The 27,058-nt window shown below is 35.6% G+C and overlaps 1 protein-coding gene across 1 annotated transcript in view; it reads right to left on the bottom strand.

Moving 5' to 3' along the window:
- ARID2 (AT-rich interaction domain 2) overlaps positions 1–27,058 on the bottom strand; it is a 92,476-nt gene that overhangs the window by 23,460 nt on the left and 41,958 nt on the right. The window contains 12 exon segments of the mRNA XM_008632770.2: positions 2–924; positions 1,300–1,499; positions 1,950–2,084; positions 3,079–3,154; positions 4,199–4,366; positions 4,723–4,932; positions 5,014–5,110; positions 6,244–6,494; positions 6,579–6,645; positions 11,390–11,457; positions 14,407–14,625; positions 15,394–15,527. Of these exon segments, the coding sequence (XP_008630992.1) occupies positions 2–924; positions 1,300–1,499; positions 1,950–2,084; positions 3,079–3,154; positions 4,199–4,366; positions 4,723–4,932; positions 5,014–5,110; positions 6,244–6,494; positions 6,579–6,645; positions 11,390–11,457; positions 14,407–14,625; positions 15,394–15,527 (2,548 nt within the window).

Below are 27,058 nucleotides of genomic sequence, written 5' to 3'. Positions count from 1 at the left end.
TAGAAGCTGGGTTAGCAAGCACAATTTGATGAATGGCTGGTGCGTATGTCTGACCTTGCTGAGCTGGCTGGCTTACAATCACTACGCTTTGCTGGGATGGTGGTGGAGGCTGCTGCTGTGGCTGCTGCCCCACAGCAGACGGACCTTGCTGAGACGGTAAAGGCTTTGGTGCAATATTCTGAAACCCTACTCTAGATGTTGGTGGGTTCTGAACACCTGCAATTGTAACCACCTGCCCAGCTGCTACTTGGAAATTTTGTACTGTGGTGGCAGAAACAATGTTAGATGCAGAGGTTGTGACATACTGCTGTGGCGCTATGATGACTGTATCTTGTTGCTGGTTACCCGCCGAGGACTGCTGAGATGATGTCTGCCCAGGTTGTGATGATGTGCTGATTAGCTGTTGACCCTGTGAAACTGCTGAACTGCATGCTGGTAGGTTTTGAACTCTGCCAAATATATGACCCTGAGGTACAGCTTGCTGAATTACCGTAACAGGAGTGCCTGAAGGTATCTGTCCTGGTACCACTGCGTGCAGTGGAGACTGTTGTTGAATTACAGGTTGGTGGTGAAGCATCTGAGAACTCACAACTGTAACAGACGGCTGCTGGCCTGTAGTGCTGTGATTTTGATTAGAAGCTCCTCCTACAGCAATAGGAACAGGAACTGCAGACTGAGGAACAGAGCTCTGTATTACTGCAGCCTTCACTACTTCACAGGATATTGGACCTTTATTCTGTATAACAGTCATTGGAGCATTTTGTTGTGTATGAATAGGATTTTGTGGAATTCTAGAAACAGTCTGTGCCACAGTGTGAACACCTTGAATTGGAAAAGACATCTGTGTTGCTGTCAAAGTTGAAGATTGGTTAATAGGGGTCCTCTGATAGTGATTTCCTACACCTGGTAGCCCATGTGGGATTCCTGTTGAAATAAACACAATAAAAGTTTGGAAGCAGAGATTATTTTGAACACATTAACTAACAAATTTTTAAAAATCCAAGATTTGAAATTGCAATTCTACATGAAGCAGTTTCTATTCTCAGCTCTACAGAGTCTGAATTAATGATGCAGCAACAATGGCTTGTCTGCTGGCTGGCAAGCTTATGAGTTACACATCGAAGACTAGAATGGCATGCAAAGAAATACTGCAATACTATTCCCAACATTACTGAATAAACTCAATCTAAACATGTGGCCTCAACTTCCAACACTTTCAAGCTATGTTCAAAAACTTCTGGCTTTTATTATGGTTTCAGGATCAATGCAAAATACTTTATACATAATTAATTTAAAAACCTGCTGGCAAAGGAGACGAAGACACATCAGGAATTGAATCAACCCGGACAACTGGGGTAGACGAAGTTGGTGGCTGCTGATAGTACATCTGAATGGGAAGTGGTATAGCTCTCCTTTTCACTCCTACCACATGTATATGTGCTTGACCATTGTTACTTGGATCTTCTACTCTCTTCACTGTATGATTTGGAAAGACAGTTCTGCCAAACACAACATAAATCTATGTTAATAAACACAATAACTCAACTCTCTTACAATCTTTTTCTTTTACCTAACTGCTCTTGTGTGCAGAGTAATAGCAGGAATACCTGCATCTTTACAATACAGCAGGATTTTCCAACAGCATGTGAGTGTTATCACTGAGGACTAGCAGGTCCCCCAGATGGCCAAGGTGTCATAGAACCTAAGTGAAAATTACAAAATCTCAAAAAACTACTTCAGAAAGAATTAGAAGGACTAGAGGCAGAGAAGGAGCCCATTCAAAGATGTTGAAATAGAATGAAATAAACTCTAAACATTTGTTTCAATTAGAATTCTAAAACTGGATGTCTTTCAACTCAGCAGATCTTTTCTCAAAGAAACCTAAAGCTATCAGTTAGTATTGAGAACACAGAATTGCTTCTTTATTGCTGCATAAATTCTTGTCTTACCGCAAGCATTTATAAAATCCAGTTGATGTTAGGATTCCACCTCGAGCTAATTTACTACAAGTAGAGAGGTATTCAGAGTACATTTCTGCTCGAGAGACTGAGCAATCAAGGTTCACTTCAAAATGGGCATTCAACCTGAGGATGAAAAAATAAACTATGAAGCAAAATACTGTATCACAGACACTTCTGAGATCTGCCAACACAATACTAAAAATAGCATTTTAGGATATTGCTTTGTCAGATGTCCGTTTCACACTTTCCTTCCCACTGCTTATGAATCAAAACATTGGATCCCTAACACTTGCGGTCAGTTTTACATGCAGTATCTTATTTACATACTTAAATACATATTATTTATGCAGAACAGTCTCTACATATGCCTTTTTTATTGTATATTCTGAAAAAACAAATGAGAATCCATGGTTTGTTGGCATCTCCTCCCCACAGCTCTATTCTTATTCCTTAATGATTCTACTTTAGCAAAAGATGAGCTAAAAGCTAGCTAATTCTTCATCACAACTTTTTATTGTGAGTCAGTATTTGGAGTGTGAGTTGATTTACGTAAGACAAATAGCTCAGAAAGATCACCCACAATCTACAAGAGAACCACAGGAGGGATAGTTTCTCTCCACATATCTGGCAATAATACTAGTTGAAAGCAAGAGAATTTGGATGGAGAAGACTCCGATCTTCCTTAACTTGAGGTTCACGATGATCATGTAAGAGTTTTGCAGGGCCTAGCTTCATAATTTGATAATTACTTTTACACTGATTCAGTAATATAGCAACACATTACCAGACGAAAATACCTGTGAAACAGGTAACACTCCTTGACAATTTAAAAAATAAATTAAATCAAGATCAGAGTTAAAACTCAAATCAAATTCTGTCCTAAGAGACAAAACAAGTAATTTCATGGATCAACAGGCGAAGACTGAATATTCTGGTCGAGTTTTTGCTTTCATACTTCTTCAAAGCAATGACAGAATGGATTTGGTTTACACTTTTCAGAAAAAAAAGTCTAACAGTAAGGAGAAGCAAACTAGAAAATTCTGTGACACACGAATTCAGTATTTTTCTTTGTTTTTCTTCTTCATTAATGTATTTGAATAGAACTATATACACTTACCACTGACATGCAAATTTCTCGCTGTCTATTTCTACTATTCCTGGAGGTGGAGCAACATGTGGTGCTGTCCTAGAGGCTGTAGAGAATGTGGGGAAGGAAAAAAAAAAACCAAAACTTGCTGAAATGTTTTTTTATCCTCCTGAATGAAGCACTTAACGACATCCACTGGTACAGTTCCTCCTATGTTTGTCAGTAAGGGTGTATCCAGCTAAGGCAAGTCACAAAGGTGCCCTATGCAGACTAAAGATCTGCACCACAGTCTACCAAAGTGAAGCAGGGCTTGCCAGGGGCAGAGTCACAACTGAAGTGCAATCACGAGGTGTGCACCTAGTGAACGGCTGCTTCCAGATTCATGATCACGATCTCAGTACATTACAGTACTGAGCATGATTTTAAAGGGGCGCAATACTCCGCCACAACAGGCACAAAGACACAGCAATTATTTTTCCAATTCTTAAGTGGATGCAAATATAATGCAAAGGATTTTGTGGCAATGTCACATCAGTTCATCCTATTCACTCTTGTTCACCCCCTTGGTTACATTCTCTCCCAGTCATTTTTGCTGTGGTATCTGCACCCATTCCAGAAGCAGCACACTTGGACACACAAGCCAGTGTCTGTTGCAATGGTTCTTCCTCAGTAACTTCCTAAGAATAATCAAGATTTGGTTCACATAACAAGAAACTGTTTAGAACCTTCAAGAGTGAGTCTATCTCATCTCATCTCTGCAACTCTATCAAACACTACATGTTACTGTGGAATAATACCTAGTGTAAAACAAAATATAAAAAGGACCTCTAATTCTCTGCAAATTGTGGGAACAATCTAGAATGCATACATTTTCTTTCCACTGAACAAGTTAAAATAAGCAATGTATGTAACTTTCAGAGAACTTTCAGATTAGCAATTGAGTAACAATAAAATTTTTCCAAAGCTTGTTTCACAACAGTTTTGGGTAACACAGCATATTTGCTTCATGAGCAAGTGTTTGAAAAAGATACGTATGTTATGCATAATGGTACACTTACTTATGTACGCTAATCAGAAATCTAGAGAAGATAAAAATCAGAGATCATATGGGAAATCATAGAAGAGTGTGTTCTCTTGCAGTGATACTCACCTGGGACACCTGCTGCATGGGCCTGTGAAGAACCATGATCCATTACCTGTGGTCTGACATCAAGTATTCCTTGCTGGCTAACACACTGATGTTCAATGAGCTTTACAGCAGTAAGAGCATCAGGTCCAAACATCTGGATGTCCATAGAAACCAGACATACTAATGTATCTAAAGTATTGAATGTAAAACCAACAATGACATTAGGACAAGACAAATGAATGCTGCTGAAACATACTGATTTGCTTTAAAATTGCCATGTGTTGAAAGGAAACAAGTCTTTGCATGCTTCTGTATGGTTTTGGGTTTTTTTTAAACACACTTCGTGGCATTAAAAAAAAACTTCAGAATTTTTAGCATCATCAATTCCTTGAGGAGACAATGAATAAATTTAGTAAATTCCATCCCCATGCTGTGTGCTCACATACACACAAGCAATCCACATTTTAAAGAATATGTCACGGTCAGTGGTTAAGCCTTTTTTCCTGCATAAGGGAGAGTAGTAATAGATTTTGCTTCTCCCTTACCTATGCTCTTTTCCACTTTAGCAATCTTTGAGCACGCCACTTCTCCCATTTCTGTGAGCATGTATAGCACCTCAAGTGCCGAGATTACAAGCAGCACATCTGGTAGTGTGAGATGACATATGATCTCTTTATAGGATTCTTGATCCACATATTCACAAATTAAGACACCATTATCTTCAGCCTTACAAAGATTTGCCAAGATTTCCATGCCTGAAGAACAAATGCAAAGTAAGTTTTAAACAGCAGTAATTACAATTCTGATACAACAACAGGAATAGCTAGAGATCTTACCTCTCATTTTTAAAAATCTATCCCTCGACATGAGGCATTTTGTAACAGTGTGGAACATTAGATGAGTAGTTTTGAAATCAACAGGATCCAGAAGAAGCTGATGTGAAAGAAAAAAAATTACTAACACTATCCATAGTGCTAATGGCTCAAATCCTTCAATTTGCGTATCAAAATATAACATCCAGAAGTATTTAACTGCAGTACACACAAATTATACTCATGTTCATAAAAACTGAACCCTGTGAGCTTTTGATTGTAGCTAGCATTTTGAGCCCCTTCCTCCTCTTCTGCTCTGAAGCAGCAATCTAACTTACACTTTCCAGTGCTCAGAATAACAAAAATAACTTTATTCTCAGGCAGTCAACAGTATATACAAATGGATTTTAATATCCAACGAAGACCAGGACTTGAGTAACAAGTACTCCTTCCCAAATGCTATCCCAGTCATTCGTCTTGTTTCTACTTCTGCTTCTCAATTAGAGGACTCAGCTGTAAGTAACATTCTTTCTCATTCAGAAGAAGCTGGGTACATGGTAAATGAAAAACACCATCTTTTTTCAGTATGTAGTAGTGGACAAATACTTCCCGTCTTACTCTCTGATAGTACCCATTTTACTTAAATTTTTATGCTATATTTTAAAATATAAGGACTATCTGAACATACTACCTATAAAATCCATATAATTTATCTGCATGGTAGTATGACATACTGAAATAATATATTATATAACACTTAACCTCTACCAAAAAAAAAAAAAAAAAAAAAAGCCTCACATGATTCTGGCAGCATACCCAGTGGCATATGACTAGTTTACACAGAGTACAGTACACAGAACATAAAACCCTCTACAACCATCTCTCTTAAACATACTATTTTGAAGATATGACTAAAGGTTATAATCATAAAGTGATGAAGGTAGCATACAGACTGCAGAACTTAACAAATTCCTTTCTTCTCTCTGGGAAACTAAACTGAAAATTATACACTATGAATATCTTGTATCTCCCTACATCACCAGTCTTCTTCATGTGATTCTATTTTAGCAGCTGACACATACAGTCAGATTTTACTTTTGGCTCTGAACACTTGTTTTCAAATTGCTAATTACAAATTCAGAGAATAATTTATTTCCTTCTCCATGCAATGATAAAGGAAAAAAAAAATAATTTCATGAACACTAATGCTTTCATCAACTTATACTTGAATTGTTCCGTTTGGAAGAACATTACCTCTGCTGCAATATTTCCCAGCGTATCAAGCCCCAACTGCCGTAGAGAAATAAAGTGACTGTGAGCAGAGAGTAGCAGGAACCGAAGACAAGTACGATTAGCTGCCAGAAGTTTAACATTTCCCTCTTCAAAAGAAAGATTTCGTAAAATCACTGCTATCTGAAGTACTCGCTGCCCTTCGATATCATTAATGCCCAACTTGCGAGGTGGATGAAATAAGGATTCCCAAATCCATTCTTCTGATGGAATATCTACGAAGTAAATAAATAAATTTTAGTCCTTCCTCTGCTGTATTTACCAACATGTATGTACTAATATTAGTCAAGATGTCTCACCTTGAGATTTGCTTCTGTCAGAAATTAGATCACGAACTTCAATATCCTCAACAATATCCTTCCAAAACTGAAGAAAAAATTAAAAATACTTAATTTCTAGGGGATATTTCTTTAAATATTAATTACTTTTATTTCTATAATGTTAAAATATTTAAATAATATTAAAATAATTGTTCTTTAAAAATTTCCTAGTACCTTGATTCATCTGATAGTAACCAGAAGTGATGACATGCAAGATGTTCAGTACTTTACATTAGGAAACTCTTCCCTTCAAGCACCAGAAGTAGGCAGCCACAGGCAATCAACACTACCACAGAAGTGCTTTGCTGAAGCACATACTGAAACTATAGGGCAGTTTCCCGTGCACCATTAGAAATACAGCAATTACAAATGGAAAAGAAGTACAGTTCATCCTCCATCATCTCCAAACAGTGATGACCCAAGGCAGAATAAGGTGACTCCTCCCAGTCCCAGTAGATCTTAAGACTCCTGCAAGAAGTTGCTATTTGGAAAGACTTTTTAAAGCTGCTGTTGTGTTTCCTACTTCATCGTAGCACAATAAAAAGAGAGAAACAACCACCACCATCACAAAAACTCTTTATAAATATAACCAAAGCTGAATGCTTCAGCAGACTGGAATTCAAATTACTTTTCAAATTTATGGCCTGGTCTGTAAATGGTTGTTTTGTTGCTAGTCCTGTTGAAATTCAAGAATTAATCAAGGAATTAAGGTTTGCAGGCTAATAAAAATATATATTGTGATGTGTAATAATATAAAAATATATAATAATACATGCATTCTAATGTGTATATCTGAACAAAGATATAAACCTTCCTTTGACTAATAAAAATCCGTACATTCCTTTGACTCACTGATGAAATACAGTTCCTCTTTTGACTATAATCACAGAATAAAACCACCAATAAATCTGGATAAAAAGGGAAGGATGGGAAGTACAACCAGCTGAACAGCAGGAGAAATTTTGCTATGCAAATGTAATTACTAAATTACAGCATTCATACCAAGCTTGACACTACTATTTTCTTGACAAATACAATACTACAGATTTTCTAAATTGGAAGGAAAAGAATTTTATTTCCACTGCAATGTTGCTAAATGGCGTCCAAGTACTGTTTAGTAAAGAGGATTACTTGCACAGAAAGGATTATTACCTCATTTTAGCAAAGACAAAACAGCTAGAAAAAGTCTTAATTTCTTACTGTTTGTGACAAATAGATTTTTCTAATTAATACTGAAGCTATCACCAAAAGCCACAGAAGACAAAGGCATGCAGGCAAAATTCTGTTACAAGGGAACAGGTGAAACATGACAGGTTTTTTTTGCCCAAAGGAACGGCAAAAATGGAAAAACATAAATTAAGCTTTCTGGGTATTCATTTGAAAAACACATAGCACAAAGGCAATAAAAAAATCAGTTTAGCATCACAAGCAGTTATTTATTCCCTACTATGAATGACAGCTGCGATCTAGTACTACATATTAATAGAAATAACAAGGCAGGGTGCAAAACTGAAGTTCTTTATCAATAATTACTCCTACGTATATATTTGGATGATGGTAACACGCTGCTAATAGAAACATAAAGCTAAAACTTTGAAGCAACCAAATAATGCTAAGAGATAATGGACAAAGGTAAAGAACTTGATTCACATTCACAGTCTGATTACTGTCAGTAGCTAAGTTCCTTTGGAAAAAGATGCAAAGGATTATACTTCACTGAAAATCACATAAACCAAATTACTGTCCATAAAAACAGTGGACATTTGAATCCACAAACCATAATGTAGCAATGGTATGACTACTTATTGTCCAAGAAAAATACGAGAGCAACTGGAATCAAGTCAGCTTGACAAATTACTGTGAGAGACAAGAAAAGTGATGTTTGAAAAGTATTTCAGGTATTTAAGTGCATAAGGACCTCTCTCTGTGTACTGTCTGAGAACGACTCAGAGGATAAATGCACAGTAAAGAATTTTTAAATTTATACAAAGAAGAAAGAGTTGGGCAATAAAATAAAAAAATCACAGAAGAAGAAAACCAGAGAAGTAAGTAAGGCACAAAAACTGCATATATATGGATTTTGGAACTCTACAGCTAGAGGAGGCCTCAAGTAAGTCCAAGAACATGAAACCCAAATCATTTGACTGAAGTAAACAAAGATGAACGGTGCATGAAGAAATGTAATGCAATTTTTCATACACTACACACCAGACACTGAGCAGCTGCTGGAGACATGAAAGAAATACCTGGAAAAACAGCTAAATCTATCCGATTATAAACATACTATATAAACAAATCACTCTTGAAAGCAAACTATACTCACAAGTGAACCTTGGTAACATGAGGATATTCAAAGCTAAGTGAAACAGTTAAAAATGGGAAAGTTTCCAGAGTACAGGAGAAAACATCTGAGCAGGATGCCATCAGAGCTTGTGGATGGGGACAACAAAACAAACAAGGAGAGATACAAGATGACTGGCTAAATGCCAGTTGTTCCAATCCTTAAGTAAGGACATGCAATCAAGTCCAACTAACTAGAGATTTAAGCTTATTGACAGCACCAGGAAAAATCAAGAGGGGATATAGCAGCGAATTAACATAGCTGTAAGAGATAACAGCAGGTTCAACTTAAGTAACACTCAAATTTAGACAATTAGTGGAACAAATTCACTGACTATTAAAAACATTTGATTCAGTTTAGAAGTAAGCTCTGTAGAAAGTGAGAAAGTATGTCCTGTGGCAGGTAAGATAATGGAAAATACAAAATTTTCAAACAGTTTTATATAATGCAGTAATGATTGGGGGAAGGGAAAGAAAAAAGAAAAGAAAGGTAATTGATTCCCTTGAAGTTTAGTATAAAGAAACACATTGTTTTTCATCTTCAGCTGACACAGCAATGATACTGGAGAACACAACTAGCAGTAAAATGAAAAAACAAAAAAATAAAGATTTTTATTTTATATGATAATATGAACAGTGAAAGGAGGAACTTATTTAATAGCTGTTATTTTTTCTTGAAACTGCAAAAGCACATTAAAAAAAACCCCAAAACAAACACCAAAACCAGATATACGTGTCTATGCTGACAACCAAGTATCTCTCTCCTACATCAGGAAGCTCCCATGCTTCCCCCTGATTCCTGTTTTGACACAGACACAGCTGCAATACAAAATAAATTACTTCCAGTAGTAGGGTCAAACAAATGCTTGCAGTGAGATGCTCTTAAAAATCTGAATTCTTGGCATTAGAGATACTTTTAGATCTGATGTTAGTTTTTCACATGCTTTCCGAGTATTTCTGACATGCTGTCAGCAGTATTTCACTACAGAGTGGTACTATATATGTTGTAATGTCCAAAAATAGATCTTGGAGAGCATCCAAGTTTTTTATTAGTAAACCTTACTGCAGTTACAGTGGTTCTACTTAAAACTTTGTTAAACATTTATAAGAACCAGCTGCCCTTATACCAATTACTTAAGTTTATATAATTAATATGTAATAAATTAGAATACTGTATAATTTTAAATGTTTACAGATCTAGACATGGCGCTTGTTGCTGCTCTAGATCAGCAACAGTCTGTGACAGCTTAGGGTGAAGTCAACACAGAAGAGCTGAGTGCTTAAAACAAACAAACCAACCAACCAACCAAAACACAACCTACAGTACTTCTGGACATATTTTTTCAATGGAAAAGGGAAATGAAGATTATGAAACAGTTATTTTTACACTTAAGTTTGGCACATTTGTATCACATTTTCAAGTCCATATACTCACAAATATGAGAGCTTAGCTTTCTTGGTTTTAAGTTTACTTAGGAAATTTCGATTAGGGAATCTATTCACTTGTATTTCAACACCACTTATCAATTAACTACAACTACTATGGTCCAGCTTGTTCTCAAACTGAGTTACATAAAACTAAAACAAAAGATAAATGGAGAAAGCTCCCAACAAATATCGTTCTGTAATACTGGTAAGATATTTCAATATATGAAACTATTATGGAATTGAGCAGAAACCTAGTTTCATAAGGAACTGAGATTATCTCTCCACATTTTTACTTAATAAAAAGCATAAGGTATCCAAATAAATTTTAATCTAGCTTTCTTCTATTTTAGCCACATAAATCATCACCTGTAATTCAATTCAAAGAAATTGCCTATCATAGTAAATATGCTGAAATATCAAATCTCTTCCAGCTATAATTCATCCACCAAAACAAGTTCATCTAGAATAAATAACCATTTGTACAAAGAAACTTCAGTTCTATTTTTACCTCATTCCACTGCTTGTACAGTAGCTCATGCCCTCTAGTGGAAAGATTAAAAAAGCCTTGTGCAAAAATAGCTAACTGAAACAAACCTGCAACATTGCTAACCTATTACAGTATTTCTCCTATACTTCTTATGCTATGATCTTAATTTTCATAATTCAGAATGTTTCTTTACTGATCGTTGCAGTTCAAAAAAACCCCGAAAAAGCATTATTGCTCCTTGTTAAATGTTGCCCAATATTCCTTTTCTTCACACATATTAGGTTCCTTATAAAAGAAACATGGAAACCTTTGTTCATTTGCCTATACCTATTTTTTTCTTAATACACTTCTTCCTGCTTATCCACACATTATAGGACAAGTGTGACATAGCGTCCTATTACATTTAAATCAAAGGAATTAAGTTGAGAGTAATTTTAAAGACATGTGCTAGTGTATCTTAGAATTTTCAATCTTTTTAAAGGATTTTATACCCACCATATGCAGCACAAAATTATTTTAATAATTTTTTAATTACCTTAACAAAATCTCTATCAGTTTTCTCCTTCCACTCTTCTCCAAATACAGCAGAAAATGATCCTAAAGCTTTAAGCACAAAAAGCATAATTTAGTAAAATTCAAAAAATGGTCATTTTTTATTAATCCATAAACTAAATAAAGATTAAAGAACACTGTAGACTCTTCCAGTGTTTCCTTTTGATCTTAAAAAATACCGCATAAACCAACTGAAATGTCTGCTGTCATTTAATTAACAGCTATTGCAGTTTTACAATTTAAGTTGAGAGTAAGGAGTTCATAAGGAAAGGGCTAGTTTGTGAACCCTGTAAAAAAAAACACAGGGGAAACTTTTCCAGAGCTCTTTTCCAGGAGTCAAGATGACTGCTCTATTTTCACCCTCACATCGACAACTGTTTTCCACGTGCACTGTGTAAGCACAAACACTATTGCAGTACTTAAACAAATTCCCACTTAGGTCTTCTAAAAAACTTGAACAGTAGTAAGATTTTGACAGCATTCAATTCAAACTCAATATTTAACCAAGACCAGTAATGGATGTTCTTGGGTGTTTGATGGAGCCACTACCACAGCTTTTGTAATCAGTACTCCTCAAAACCAGCCAAGACTCAGTCAATCCGATTCAAATGCTGAGTCAATCCAAAAAATGAACTCTGTCTTGCAATACTCTGTCATGAATTAATGACACATTTAAGTTACACTTAAACATTTTGGTTCATCATGTTTTCTTGTTTTGAAAAAAATGCTACAAATCTCAATTCCAAGACCACATCAGCTTTCAATTCACAGAATCCAAACCAAGGCCTCATGCAGCTCTCCAAGCTGAATATACTGCATAACCCGCAAACCCCTGGGGTTGCCCCATGACCTGCAATCTAACTGATATCTTGAAGTTTAGGAGGGGACAGAAGGGAAGCTGTTGACATATTTTACCTAAAAAAATTACATTATAAATAATAACAACTATAAAACCTTAATTATGGACAAGAAAAATCTAAAATCAAATTAAATGAAGTTAATCAGCTATTTTTTTACTGCCACCTGAAATTATTGTGATAGTATTTTCATAATGCCTGAATTTACTAATTAAAGAATTCATTTAATCATGAAACCTGGCAGATTTACTGTAATTACTTATACCATAAAAGCATGTAAGTACTTCAAACTGAAGCTTCATGCTTCAAAAATAAGTAAACATAACCCTGCTATTTCTTTCCCCCATTTGTCCTAATTAGTCCTCCTAATGCTGCTAGGACATTTCCCTGGATTTATCCAGAAGACAACAATCAGGTGAGATAAAAATGAAGTTTTTCCCAGGGAACGAAAAGAGTGAGTTCATTACACGCTCATCATTCCTCTAGGCTTTACCTCAAGTATTTTTCAAAAAACACTAATACAGACAAGCTATGGAATAAACCTGTTCCTCAAGTTAAGAACTCCAGAAAACAGTCTACCTCTACAGTATCCAAAAAAACCCACTAAATAGCAATATAAAACTTGATTAAATTATTTGCAAATTCATAGAAGTTCCATCAAAGGAAGAGGGGAGTAATGGTAACCTCAAGAATCTAGAGAGCAAGCATTCTGGGATCATACGCAGGACTAAGTTTCCCTTTAGCTTCCTTTCAAATATTTTCCTTTGAAAGTTCTTGTAACTGGACTAGATGCAAACACTAAATGACCAAGGTCTGACCATATCTGAAGGACACTGAAAGATGCACAAATTGGAAGAGCAAGAGAGAAGCTGGAGGACACTAATGCAATACTGGGGGGAGAAGGGGGAAGCTACAAATTATTATGTAAAAATGCCAATGATTAAAAAACCCAACTAAACCATATACAATGGCTAACACTGGTTCTTCCCCAGAATTTTAAAAGAGAATCTTTGACATACCATACTATGTTTATGCTTACACATGCAAAGTAGATTTATACTCAAACAGATATGATCATCTATACTATCAGACTTAATTATGCTTGGCTGAAAAGGCTCATTTGAGAAATTTCTTATAAGGCAATTTCTGAAAATCAGTATAAAAAAACCAACCAACAACCAACTAAACAAAAAACCCCCACAAAAGCAAAAAAAAAAAACCCCAACAAAAAAGCCCAACAGCAAAACAACCCCAAAAAAACCAAAACCCACTCCCTCCCCCCAAAAAAATCCCAAAACCAACCACAAAAAAAACCAACCACAAAAAAAAAAAAAAAAACAAAAAACCCACAACCAAAAAAAACCCAAAAAAAAAAACTACCAAAAAACCCCAGCACAAACTGGGTAAATATTTCCTCCTCACCACCCCAAGATAAAAACTATGCTGTCATGATTTTATAATGGTTTAGGTTAACTTATGTTTTGCTCCTCTCTTGACAGAAAGCAATTAACAAGCAATACTTAGGCATTGAGGTCACACTGAAAAAAATCCAAAGAATTTATTTCACATACTTCACTATTTTGATGGAATCAACTAACTCTCTTTTGAAATTTATGTGCTATCACATTAAGTAATTCCGAAAATCAGATTAAGATTTTCATCCCTTGAGTTTTATATTCTGGATTTCACTACAGTTGAACGTGTAGTGAAGTATCAGGACAAAAATGCTAGCAAGTCATCGTTTTCAGACTACCTTTTCTTAATTTTTAAATCTGCAATTGCCATTAAAAAAGAATTATGAAAAGTCAGCACCGTCTTACAAATTCAAAATGAAACAGTAGTACGCTACAAGCAGATGGAAATCCAATGCTGTAAATTTAGCACCCTGAACAACTGTCTGTTTCTATCAAAAAACTAATCCTTACATTTCACTAACCCACTAAATAAATTTTTAAATTACCTAACTTAAAAGGCATTTGTAACGTCTGATAAAACCTGTAATTGTGGAAAAGTTAAAGAGAAAAACTAGATATAAGTATATTACCATGAAGTAAGTTACTAACATTTTAATTATCATGAGTTGTGAAAGATGCTACAAGAGGTATGGATTCTTTTTGTCGCAAAAATGTTGTTATATACTTACTGTCATCAAATACCCCAGCATTTGCAAGCAGTAAAGTGATGATTTTAGGGTCTTTTTCAAGCTGCATAACATGTTTGCTTTCATTTGAAAGAAGAGTACACACATTAATTGCAAAGTCCACTTCATTTGGGAGTCCAGATAACAGTGAAAGCACCAACTTATTATAGTCATTTGGTGAGTTTAAGTCCATAGACAGCCCATAGCTTTGACGAAGATAATCTAAATAAAAAAAAACGAAAACCAACAACATTTTCACAGCTAAACTAATTAAACTTGAGGCAATACATTAAGCAGTATTACTGGAAGTAAGAATTTTGAAAAGGTTTGTTAATACATTATTGCAGTTTTTAACAAGTTTTTTACAGTATTCAAGGTATTTTTTTGTCTGTCCAAAATACTGAACACATTCCACTTTGCTGTGTACCTTTCTAGGTACATATTAGTTCCTTCGCCACCTCTAGAACGCAACACTGCAGCACGTTCTTCCAAAGAAAAGCTTAGAAAACACAAGCTTTAATTAAAGCAGAATGGAATTGTAATACAATTTGAAGTCAATTTCTACACAACAAATTACACGTCCATTCCACAAAGCCCACTAGCTTCTGATTTAAAGCTTAACTAATTGTAGGCTCAATTCAGTTATTTGACTCTCTGGAGAAATGACAAATTGAAAGAAACACACTGCAAATTTTCAAGGTAATTTTTTTCAAGACAAGTAACTACACAGCTCTACTAATTAGAAAGGATAATATTTCTAAAGGAAAGAAATAGCTTATGGATTTTAATATTTGTTTTGCTGTGGTTCACAATGGAAAGGTTTTTGAGTGTATTAAACTAATCATCTGAGTGTCCTACAGATTTGACAATTTTAATAATATTCCAAATTTATCTATGCACTATTTCTGTAGTTTGGGAAAAAAAAAAAAAAAAAAGGAAAAACAAACCACACACACGAAGAAAATAGGACTTTCACCCTCAAGAATTTACCTGAAACGCTGTGTTGCTGGTAGTTATAGGATGTTGGAATTGCACCAATAGGAAGTTGCGGCTTTGGATTGCCTGGTTGTACCTCATCATCTTCCTCTCCAAAATGATGGACTTTTTCATACTTTTCTAGATAACTGAAATAAAATTAGAAAAAAAATGTTTTTAGTACAGCTAAATCTCTCATTCCAAAACCTGAACTGCCAAAGGAAGCAATCTGTGGAAACATGGAGATTTATTTACTGGAAACAATAATCAAAGTGGTAAAAAATAAAACCTGAGTCAGACTGACAATAGATGACAGAGAAAATATCTATATGTTTAATTACTGCTTTAGATACCAAATTTTTCAGATTTTTCAACAGTGATACTTAGCTAAATTGCAACCAATTTGAGTCCTTTTGTGACTAAGTCTATTTTTCCCAAACAAGCTTTTGCTACCTAAAATCACTCTGCAGGTGAAAGCATCATAAAAACTACTCTGTGCAGGTTAGCAATACATATACCGAGGTCAAGCCCAGAAAAATACTTAATTCTTTTTGCCTTGTTTAAAGAGAAACTGTACACTGGGTCCTAACAATTACACAAGAGTAAGAGAATTCAGACAGGAATACCAAGGGCAGCAATTCAGGATCAGAACTTGAGAGCCATAACTGCAGCTAATAACTACTGGAAGTCCCTCTGAGCCCCTTATGAAAAAAAAAAAAAAGCTGATATACTGTACAAAGAATGGACTTCAAGCACAGAAATTATATATACCAAAAGTAAACAGTCAAGCAGCTTGGTAAATTAATTATTTCAATTAACAGTTAATTTAGCATTAAAAAATGTAACTTTCAGAACTTCCTACACTCCACAATATAAAGTCAACTTAAAATGCCCACTGTAGCCTTAGCTTCACAGTGATACATAGCTGCAAAACCCTTCATGAAATTAAGTCAAGATCAAAGCTGCCTAAATTTACAGATTTTAATTGTGCTAAAAAATGACAATACCAAGTCAATGAAATCAAAATAAAAATGCTGTATAATCAGAAAATAATTAAAAACTATTATCTTTCTCTTTGTATTTACTAAAATATTTACTATATGAGTAGGCTTTTGGTGCAATTTTTGTCAGTAGACACTGAAGTCATTAACTCATGGTAAATCAGAAAGATTTTAAGAAAACAGTATTCCCACTGACCTCTGAGGAGTACTTCACATTCATTAATTTAGTAATTATTTCATGAAGTGAGGTATCAATGACATAACCATACCTTTAACATTTTAGCAAATACATTTTTTCTTAAGAAAAGGGTGCATTTCAGAAGAAAGGAAAGATATCAGAGCTAATAAGGCATATAATGTTGTATTGTATCACATCGAAATATGATTCATGTCTGACTAGAGCTCAAGATATTCAAAGTACTATATATGTTATTGTTACATGAACCACTGCCATAGCCCCCTCCTTATTACATAAACTCTTGAGTGACTTAAGGAGTCAGCAAAAATCTTCTCTGCACAATCAGTTACTGTTAGAGATTTTAAAAGACTAAAAATTACATTTAAATATGGTTGCTTTTATCTTTAAACTAAAAATCCTCAATTATGTGAGTTAAGTTCCAACTGCATATGTGAAAAGAAATTAAAACCTTCTAGAATTGTTTATAACTTTTTTAAAGTCATAGCTCAACTGTCCTAAAATTTAAATCCTGCGTTTTCTCTTCCCTACATTTCCTTACCCTTTTATACCACTTCTTTCCTTTAGCTTACATTTTATATCCAGATGAAGCAAATCTGTAATCCAATCAATTTTAATTAACAGAGCGTGTGCATTTATGGTAAAGACCAAAAAGAATAGTTCAAAGACAGCTTGACCATCCCTTCTTCTGTCCAGTCACTCACTCTTCAGAGAGCTCATTCAGAAAACTAGGAGGATTCTACATTGGCTTTCCAATAGTTTTTCAAACTGAACAGGGGTCAGATGAATACTAGATCTAGTGCAGGGGAAAACTGCAGGTGTACACAGCCAAGGATACCACGTGTACAATTTCTACGCTGGCAGAAGCTACACTGCCATAGCTTGTCTAATAATGCTGGGGCTAGAGCTAATTTCCTCATATTTGTTGGTCTGAGTCAAAGCTTGAGCTTAAAACAGTTTCCTTACTGAAATAAAATTTCATAAAAACATTTAATACGATGAAGTAAAAATCCCCATACAGAAACACATATGGTACTCAAAATACAGTCTGCAAATGATTCTGGACTTGTCCATTCTGCCAAGACTGAATAGCTACTTGAACATTAAAAAAAAAGCTGTATATATCATAAAATAATTCATGTTGTTTGACAGTTTTATATGGAACATATATACTTAACCTTATGCTTTTTATTAAAGCCATGTCTCAGCCAAGCTGAACAATATGAATACCCTAGATGTTCTCCTCTGTTAATACCTACTTTATCAAAATGTGTTAAAACAGTTCCACTGGACACAGAAAATCTCAAAGTTCAAGAATCTACTTCCTTTCTTCCCTCTCTGAAAAAAATTTAGGCATACATTAAAAGACCTTTGCAAACTAAAATGGTCATAATCTGTTCAGTGTTGACAACTGTGACAAAGCTCTCACAATGTCTTATTAAGCATTTCACAGGAAACCAGGATTCAAATTAACTTTAAGTGATGATCTAATTTTTCCCTATGCAAAGGCAAGGACCAACTTCACTTTACTAAATTCTGAGCTCTTTTTGTTGTTACTCAATTTAGTGAGGTTCCACCTCTTCGAAGAACAATCCTCCTTTCTTATCTCACCCCAAACGATCAAGTTTGCCAAGGAAAAGTCAAAAACAAAACAAAACAAAGCCCCCAATAATCCCAAAGCATTAGTTACAAAGGCTAAACCCTGCCTTCCTCCCACCCCAAGAAAAACCCAAACCCCAAACCAAACGACAGAAATACCTTCCCCACCTCTAACACAAACGCTTTACTCTCTTCAAGATACTCCTAGCATTGAGGGAGGACATTGCGCTATTTTTCAATCCATTGTGTTTAACAGCACTGTAATACTAAGTTTCAACTATAATAACCAGACTGTAATAGGCTCCTCCGTATGATTCCTTTATGCTACGTAAGTACCAACTGTTTACAGACAGCTGTACAGACCTCAATCCTCCAAACATTCCTTTTGTTTCCTGCAGAGAGAATGCATGACCTGGAATTACAGTGTAAAGAAGAAGCTTTGCAAATTAGCTTGTACATGAGCCTTACTAGTCTTAAATTCTAATCTCAACAGTCTGGCATACAGCTACTATGCAAACAGCAGAACAGTTTAGCATAAACACACGTCTTGCTCCAATAGACAAGAAATTAAAAAATAATAAATGGAGGTTTTCTATTACTGAAAAACAGTTGTGCAAATGCTCACACATTACAATCAGTTGCAAAAGGCTAATTTCATGTTTCAAAACAGGTTAAATCTGTAGTTATAGGCTAAAAAGGTATACTTTGATCACAGAAAATGGTTTTCAGGAATTCAAAATGCTTCCTTAATTTCACAAAGTCACAGGTAGTAAACATCAACAACACAGGTCTCAATCTTCTAATCTTCTCTTTTAGTTTCAATACCAACTGAACGATAAGGTCCTGACAGAGAAAGATGCAGTTAGTATGTAACGAGAATTAAAGCAACTAACTAAATGAAAGACCAGAATGAAACAAACAATGTATATGGGATAGAAAAGTGTAAAAGATGTCTTTAAAAAAGCTCACTTAAGTACTATGTTGAAGCCTTGGTGAAGATGGAGTAATAAGTAAAACTGCCCTCTGTACATATGTGGAAAGGTGCTCCCCGCTGTTAGCATGGCACCCTGAACTGGTGTTATCCAGTGCACACATGAACCAAAATATTCAAGAAACTGATATGCAATGAAACCCATTTACAGCCACTCCTGGCCTTTCAGCTTGGATCACTCCTCTGTTCTGAGAGGTTTAACATAAATTAAATAAAGGAATAAATGGAAAAATAAATGAGTTTTTAAAAAGCTACACACCCCAAACAAAAACACCACCACCAACACTCCCCAAAACCAACAAAAAACCACACACCTCTGGTGAATAGCTAGAACGACAGGATATGCAAAGTACTTAGAAACAGGAAAATACACAGGCAACCAGAGACAGATGTGCAGACTAGCTACTTTTTGAAGGGCAAGTGATTTCAATGTTTTCTGAAACCTTGGTTACTTTAAAAATCTCTCGATTTGGAAATCAAAAGATCGTATCTCTCTGAAAATCAAATTAACATATTACACATTCTGTTCCTCTGACAGAACTTCAATAAGTCACTTTGTTCCATTCAAGTCTGTGAGAAAAAAAATCTATGAAGATGAGTAATATTTTTATCCATGAAAAATACTTATTTAGTAACAACACAGGTTTTTATTCAGCCCAGTGATTTTTAGGCTTGCTTTCAGATATCTGGGAAAAAATACAAAAAGAAGTCTAAACTAGGTACATCTATAAACAGTAGCCCTGAATGGCCTTGGAGTATACTAGAAACTGTTTCAAGTAACAGTACATAACATCTGGCTCATTTGAATATTTTGGCTCCCTTTACCAGGACACAGTAAATTCATTGAAGATATATTAACCAACATCTGGCAAAACATGATGTGCAGACATGAACCATCACAGTCCAACTATCAGTTCCCTCCTCATCTTTGCATTCAGCTGAAGAACAAGCAGGTACCATTTCTACCACAGCTCTCCACCTCACCTTTCTTGAAACTATCTTTCTAACAGCATTATTAGTGGGAGACTGACAATGCGACCTTGCACCATTTCTGTCTGCTTGAACACCTTCCATTATGATGCAAGACAGACATGCACTTCCCGCTCACTCTCTTGTACTCCCTCTCCCTCTTTGCAATACTGTTAAAAACACCCTAGACAATCATGAGACAAAATCCTGATTGTAATAAGGATTTCACATTACTGAATATTCCAGTTTGTGTTACCTTAAGTGAGAATCATAGCATAAAGTCTCTTTTTACCCCTAATTCAACACGACTCTTGCTCTGATCTTGAGGACTAAGGAACTCATGGCAACTCACGAACTTATGGTGCCAATCAATATCATCTTTATTAGAAAATCCATTGCAGTCCTATAGCTTGAATCTGTGCCTGATACAGTTACTTGAAAATCCAATCCATTTACGAAGCCTAATAGCAGGCAGTATTTTAATCCCATAGAAAGCTGTTTCTCAGCAGGGCCGAAGCATTTATGCTTGACTGCTGCTGCTGGCACACACAGTGGAGACTGGTGCCACACACTGCAATGAAACTCCTGCTTAGAACTTGACAAAGCTGCAGCTGCAGCTGCCCAAAGAAATGCACAACTGATTTACTCATCTCATAGATGTTCACTTACCAAATTCCTGATCCAAGAATTATCCTAAGTAGTTTCCGGAAACGGCAAACACAATAACCTGCTCCAAGGCTCTGCTCAAACTTTTAGTGTACACCAACAAACTGCCTCAAATTTGATTTCATGTCTGAGTGATTTGCCAGTGTCATTAGCAAGCTTTTCAGGTTGGTTGTTTTTTTTTCCCTGGCCCTGAGGGCACCATGAATTGCAATTCAACAGTTAAACCCAGTTATTGTCAGAATTGATGCTTGCAGCTGAATCCTTCAAAAACAACACTTGAGTTTTCCATCTTCACCTTGTCTAACTCAGAAACTGACTGTCTCACATAAGGCTTCCAGTGAAACACTCCACACGTGATTCTCCGCATTCTTTGTTTGATTTCCAGCTTATTGTGACCACCTAATAGGACAGGCTGACAAATCAAGACCCTTAATGCTGTACTTGGCCAGCCTGCCAGATGAGTACAAAACTCCAATAGCTGTGCTTTTCAAACACCTGGCAGACTGTCCCACAAGGTACGTGCAGAATACTGTCCCAACCAGCCTGAGCTGGCCTGTTTGGAATGAGGTCCCATGTGGGCCCATCAGACCATACACACCATACCAGGGGCTCTACCATCCAGCCTCCACCCTGACAAGATTCTGTCACACTTTAGGAGAATTGTGAGCAAACTCAGTAGGCCCTGTGAAGATTAAACAGCCCAAGCCCTTTATGCATAACCACATAAAAACTATAATTGCATTTAAATGGAATTTAAATATGTTAACATTTTGTAACACATTTAGTAACACGTGAGACTACATAATAGATGGTCCAATTTGTAGTTTGCTTGAAATTTGATTAAAAAATTCTTACCCTACCAAGAAACCTTTGCAAACAGAGGAAACCCAAATATATGCCTTCACAAAGTTCTGAATCTTTCCTAAGGCAATCTTTGTTAATCTTTGTTGGAAGAAGTGTAAAAGTTATGAGCACCACCAACCCTGCAAATTTCACTTTGTTAGACATTACAAGAAGAAAAAGATTCAATGCTCCAAAGAAAAAAAATAAATCATTCAAGTCAATGAAAATACTTTCTTAATATCTATAGTAACACTGAAAGGAAAGAAATTAAGATACTATTTTATGTTTTCATACTAATAATGCCCCATCTTAGAAGGGAAACAATAAAAGATATATGACATCCAACTGAAGTGCTTACGCTGGAGTGCAGTTTCAAAAGACTGAGGTGGCTGGAGGATGACATCAGTGTCTGAAGAAACTGCATTACCAGCAACTCCAACATATCCTAGATAAATACACTGCTATATAAGCTTGTCTTCATTTAGTTTTATTTACACTGAATCTACTTGTGATCCACAGCTGTGGTCCAAACTTCTTTTACAGGACTAACTCTCCTGCTGCACTCTCACTGCTTGCCAAAAACAATTCAAATCCAGCATCACCTCTTACTGCTTTCAGTGGCTGCTTCAGCAGACACGATGGGCTTCACATCCAGGAATATCTGAGCTGTGCAATTACTAACTATTAATTCTCCAGTCTTTATCTTTTCAACAAAGGCAATTCCCAGACGTATTCCTCTTACTAATACTACAGTCACTCTGTTTCCATCTAGGATGACAGCTCATCAAGTCTCAAGTATAATTGCAGTCTGAGTTTAGCTCTTCAAGCAAAACACCAGAACCCCCTAGATTTGTTATTATCTCTATTACTTTTTCACAAATTCTTGAAAAACCCCGAAGTTTCTCTATTTTGAGAAATAATCTACAGTACTGCCTAGATTTCTCCACAGTGCTCCACAGTGCCTGTACACAAGAGTATCTGAATGGCAAAGATGCACTAATACAAATGGTACCGCAAGTTAGGAACCCCTGTAGGCACATGCAGGAAATTTTAACTAAGCATTGTGGGGTGTGCCCATAGCACAGTCACAACATACTACCGCCTACACCAGCCACCTTATTTCAGACCACCACCGAAATCCCAAATACCAACACATTATGAAAGCCACTACAACAATTTCAAGTATTCATGTATCCACTGCAAAGCTGGCAGCAATAAAAATGAACGTCTCTACACTGTAATACGTATTGTGACACAGTAATAATAAAATTTTCAACTAAACACAGCTTCTGACATAGCATTAGTTATAAACAGCATGTCTTGTAAAACAGAGTCTGCACAGAATTCAAAAACTTGCATTGAGTGAACATTATTTAGGTCACTAAGTGAAGTATCAAGGTAAATACTAAAATAAAATTATTTGTTTACGTGGATTCCTTCACAAACATATCCTAGGACTCGGTGGTGTTCTGCCAACAGATGTATTTATCTAGTAAGTGTATTTAACAAGAAAATACTTTAAAATATACTTATACATATATACATAAAAAATACATACTTGAACAAAAATCAGAATATTCCTACACAACATGATAACTTAGAGCATGTTTTAAAGATGGGGGCTTCCATTAATAAATAGTGGCTTGTATTTTGTCAAGTATTGCAGCTAAAAATCTATTAGATACTCCCAAGCAAAAGAATTAGAATCAAGCAAAAGCATATTAAACACATTACAGACTTTGAACACCAGAGATTAATGACCGGGTGCTCCAGAAGTATTTCCTGAGACAAGCAACTACAAATATGAACACATTTTAATGCAAATACAAATGTACACATTTAATGTATATTGTGTATGAAGTTGTGTAACCTTTAGAATGGTGAACATGAATAGATGTTTAACTGGCCTTTATAAGTAACCTACAAATATTTCATTAACTCTGTGAAGAAAACTACACATATTATAAACAAGTATAGCTTCATTTGACCATTACTTCTGACACAATTTAACTATTATGAAATTTAAATAGGAGAAAGACTTTTTTTTTTTTCCCTGGTGTGTGGGGGGGGGGGGTTGTGGATAGCCCTGGACTTCTTGGAACACATCCAGTGCCATAGTTGGAGACTGGGGAAGTGTGCACCAAAATCTTCCAAGTAAGTTGCTTAAACATTTGGACTCCATGTTCAAGGAGCTAATAAGTAGCCTAATCTTCTTCAGTGAGTGCTGGTGTGCTGGTTTTGGCTGGTGTAAAGTGAATTTTCTTCATAGTGGCTGGGGGGGGGGGGGGGGGTGTGGGTGTGTGTGGGTGTGTGTGTTCAGGTAGCACAAAAGAAAGTGGAGAAAGAAACACTTGTTAGAGCAACACAATGTTCCATCAGAGTACAAACTGAAGAGCTGTTCTCACTAAAGAGAAAATTTCTATGGCAGTTCAGTCTTAGGTTTTTTCCCAAATTCAGGATGCAAGCTGGCCCTGTAGTACGATTAAGGAAGTGATTCCCTGTAGTTTTCAGTTCACAGTTCCATTATCAAACATGCAAACAGAGAGAGCTAGTATTTTTTCACAAGAATACTTTACTTTCAAACTTTCATGGACTTCATTACTGGTATCACAGAAACCTGACTAGAGGGTTTTGTATGCAAGGAGTAAATTCTTTCATTTTGGTCCTGCTAAACATTACACCGAAGTTATTTTCACAACAAGAATGTCCTGAATTTATCCCACCAAGAATTCACAATTCTTTGACTTTCTCTCAAACCATTATAAATAACACAGCTTGCTATATTATCACAGATGGCAATAGCCACTTACACCTTGTCCTGGCTATGCAGAATAAATTTATCCTATAAAGGCATAATCGAACAAAATACCACAACATGTGAATGGTCACACATCACATACTTACAATTACAATTACACACTTATTCAAAACACTTCGCTAAACTGTAATCTGTCTCATCTGCAGACTTGCATACTCCTTTTCAACTCCAAATACTTATCGTGCACATTTTTGAAATTTAGGAATATTACACACTTTTCAGAATGCAGTAATAAGAAAAAAATACTCTTTTAACTTAAAAGAATTAAATATATTAAAAATTTGTAACACCTTTTATTTTAAAATATTAAAAGATATTTAAATTTTTAAAAAACAATTGAAAATATTAAAAAATTTTAACACGTCGTATTTGTGTATTTCATTGTAAGTATGCCAACAGAAATGCTGCTTATGGATATTAATCAAACACCACTGACAAAAAACATGTCAGCTGTTTCTAGAACGAGGTGTGGAAGCCCAGACTATACACAGTCAAAGTACTATCTCAATTATTGGAAAATGGCCCTTTCCCCATGGCCTATTATTAATCTCTTTGCCACATTCTGGCAGTACTTTGACAAGAAGAGCCAATAGGTTCCCGTAGCAAGCCTGGTAATTAGAAGGATATTATACAAGAGCACAATAATTGTAGATTTAAATCTCATGAAAACAGCAGCCTAGAAACCGCTTTTCTAGATTTTGGCAATTGCTCTAGCCACCATGATAAACATTTCCACAATACTTATTTCAGTGTTATTCAACAGTTACTAAAAAAAACTCAAAACCATAAAAGACATAATAAAAAGATAGAATTTACTGATTCCTAATGCTTGTAGTCTGTTTCTTAAAGCTAATGAATCTATAAGCATTTATTAAAAATTTATTGCCATGTCATTTTTCCACCTCACATAGCTATCTGTAATTTCATCATTACTTTCTGCACAGATTCGGCAACTTAAACAGTTGCACTTTTCTGCCTTCATCACAAATCGGTCTTCTCCTGCAATAAATTTATTTACAATTTCTCTGTCAAACTGTATTCCACACTGACCACATAATCAAACTATATGTACTAGTTACATGTCCTTATTTATGTGGTAAATCAAATAAAAATATGAACATTAATTAATTCTTGAACACTCTACCAGATGGATCAAATATTCATGAAAAAAATAAGAATGGAATAAAAACCAATCTTGAGTAAGAGGATCCTGGTGGGATTCTGCACACTAGGAACATAAATTCTTTAAGGTCCAAGTGGAGAGGAAAAAGCTGCCTTGGGAGTGAGTACCTTCTTTGTCTCAAAATCTTCCCAGAAATCAGTTTGTAAAAAGGAATGCAACTGGACCCTCATAAAAACACTCAACCTAAAAATATCTGTATGCTTTGAATAAATACAAACTACCCAGAATGAAAGTAAAATAGTAATAGTTACTAATTTTAGATTTTTTGATCATCTAACAATATGCACTTATATGGTTTAAAGTATCCCAGTGCATTCTGAGAATGTAGCCAAGTGTAAATTGAGAAATGATGATAAAGAGGTAACATACTGATTTAGCCGTCTAAAGCTGTAGAGGCTACACACCTATACCAGTAAAATCAACTGCACTTCATGGAAATGAACTGCCTGTACCACTAAACTGTTAGAGAAGTGCCTGAAACAACTCCTGTCCAGACCAATTAGCATTCTTTCAAGTAATTTAAAGGCACCATTCAGAAAGCCATCCTTGGTAAGGGGACCATTCCCAGAAGTAACTTTGGATATAACTACCCAGTTTTGGGGCTAGGACTATGGACGTGAGCCGTGTTATGTCAGTTAGCCTCAGACACACTTAATTCACTAATATAGATATAGCTGGAGAATCACTGAATGCTGTACAGATGGCCTCTGGCTTAACACTAATTCTGATAAAGCATGAGGAAAGCAGAAAGACAGATGAAGTGTCTGTCGCTCCTTCAGAAAATATTTTAGAATTACCAATGACACAATGATAATGAAGAATTTATAAGCATTTTTTTTTTGCTTTTTATAACTAATGTAAAGCCATTAGAACATATACAAAGATAAAAGAAAGACAACAAATGGGCATAATGAATACAGATAAAGCCCAAAGATCATACTTCCTGTTGGAAAATATCCATCTTGGTCACTGAAGATAGTCATTGTGAATTGCTTTAAAGGCAGAAGGAAGAGAATTTTGGAGTATTAGAATGAAAAAAATAAACCGAGAGCTCTACTTTTAAAAAATTACAAATCTAACAAATTACCCAACGAGAATGCTGTTCTGAAATACACAATAAAACCACTCAAACTCAAATCTTATATAAAACTGAGATACAGATACTAATAATGTGTTGAGCATACTGGAAGAGAAATTATTCTATTATAGGAAGGCTAAAAAAAACCACCTCAGTATCAACAGTATTCAGGTATTAAGTATCAGAAAATGCCTGGAGTATATATAGTCCCTGCTGGTGGTCTGGGGTTTAGAGGAGATAAAACCTGATCCTCCACTGTGGACTGACCAACCCTTTCAAATCCTGTATAAACCCAGTAACGTTTATTGTATTTCTAGTATTTTGAATGGAAATAAC

This window comes from Corvus brachyrhynchos, unplaced genomic scaffold (assembly GCF_000691975.1).
Source record: "Corvus brachyrhynchos isolate BGI_N302 unplaced genomic scaffold, ASM69197v1 scaffold32, whole genome shotgun sequence".
Taxonomy (NCBI): domain Eukaryota; kingdom Metazoa; phylum Chordata; class Aves; order Passeriformes; family Corvidae; genus Corvus; species Corvus brachyrhynchos.
This window is presented reverse-complemented; position numbering and strand designations above follow the sequence as displayed.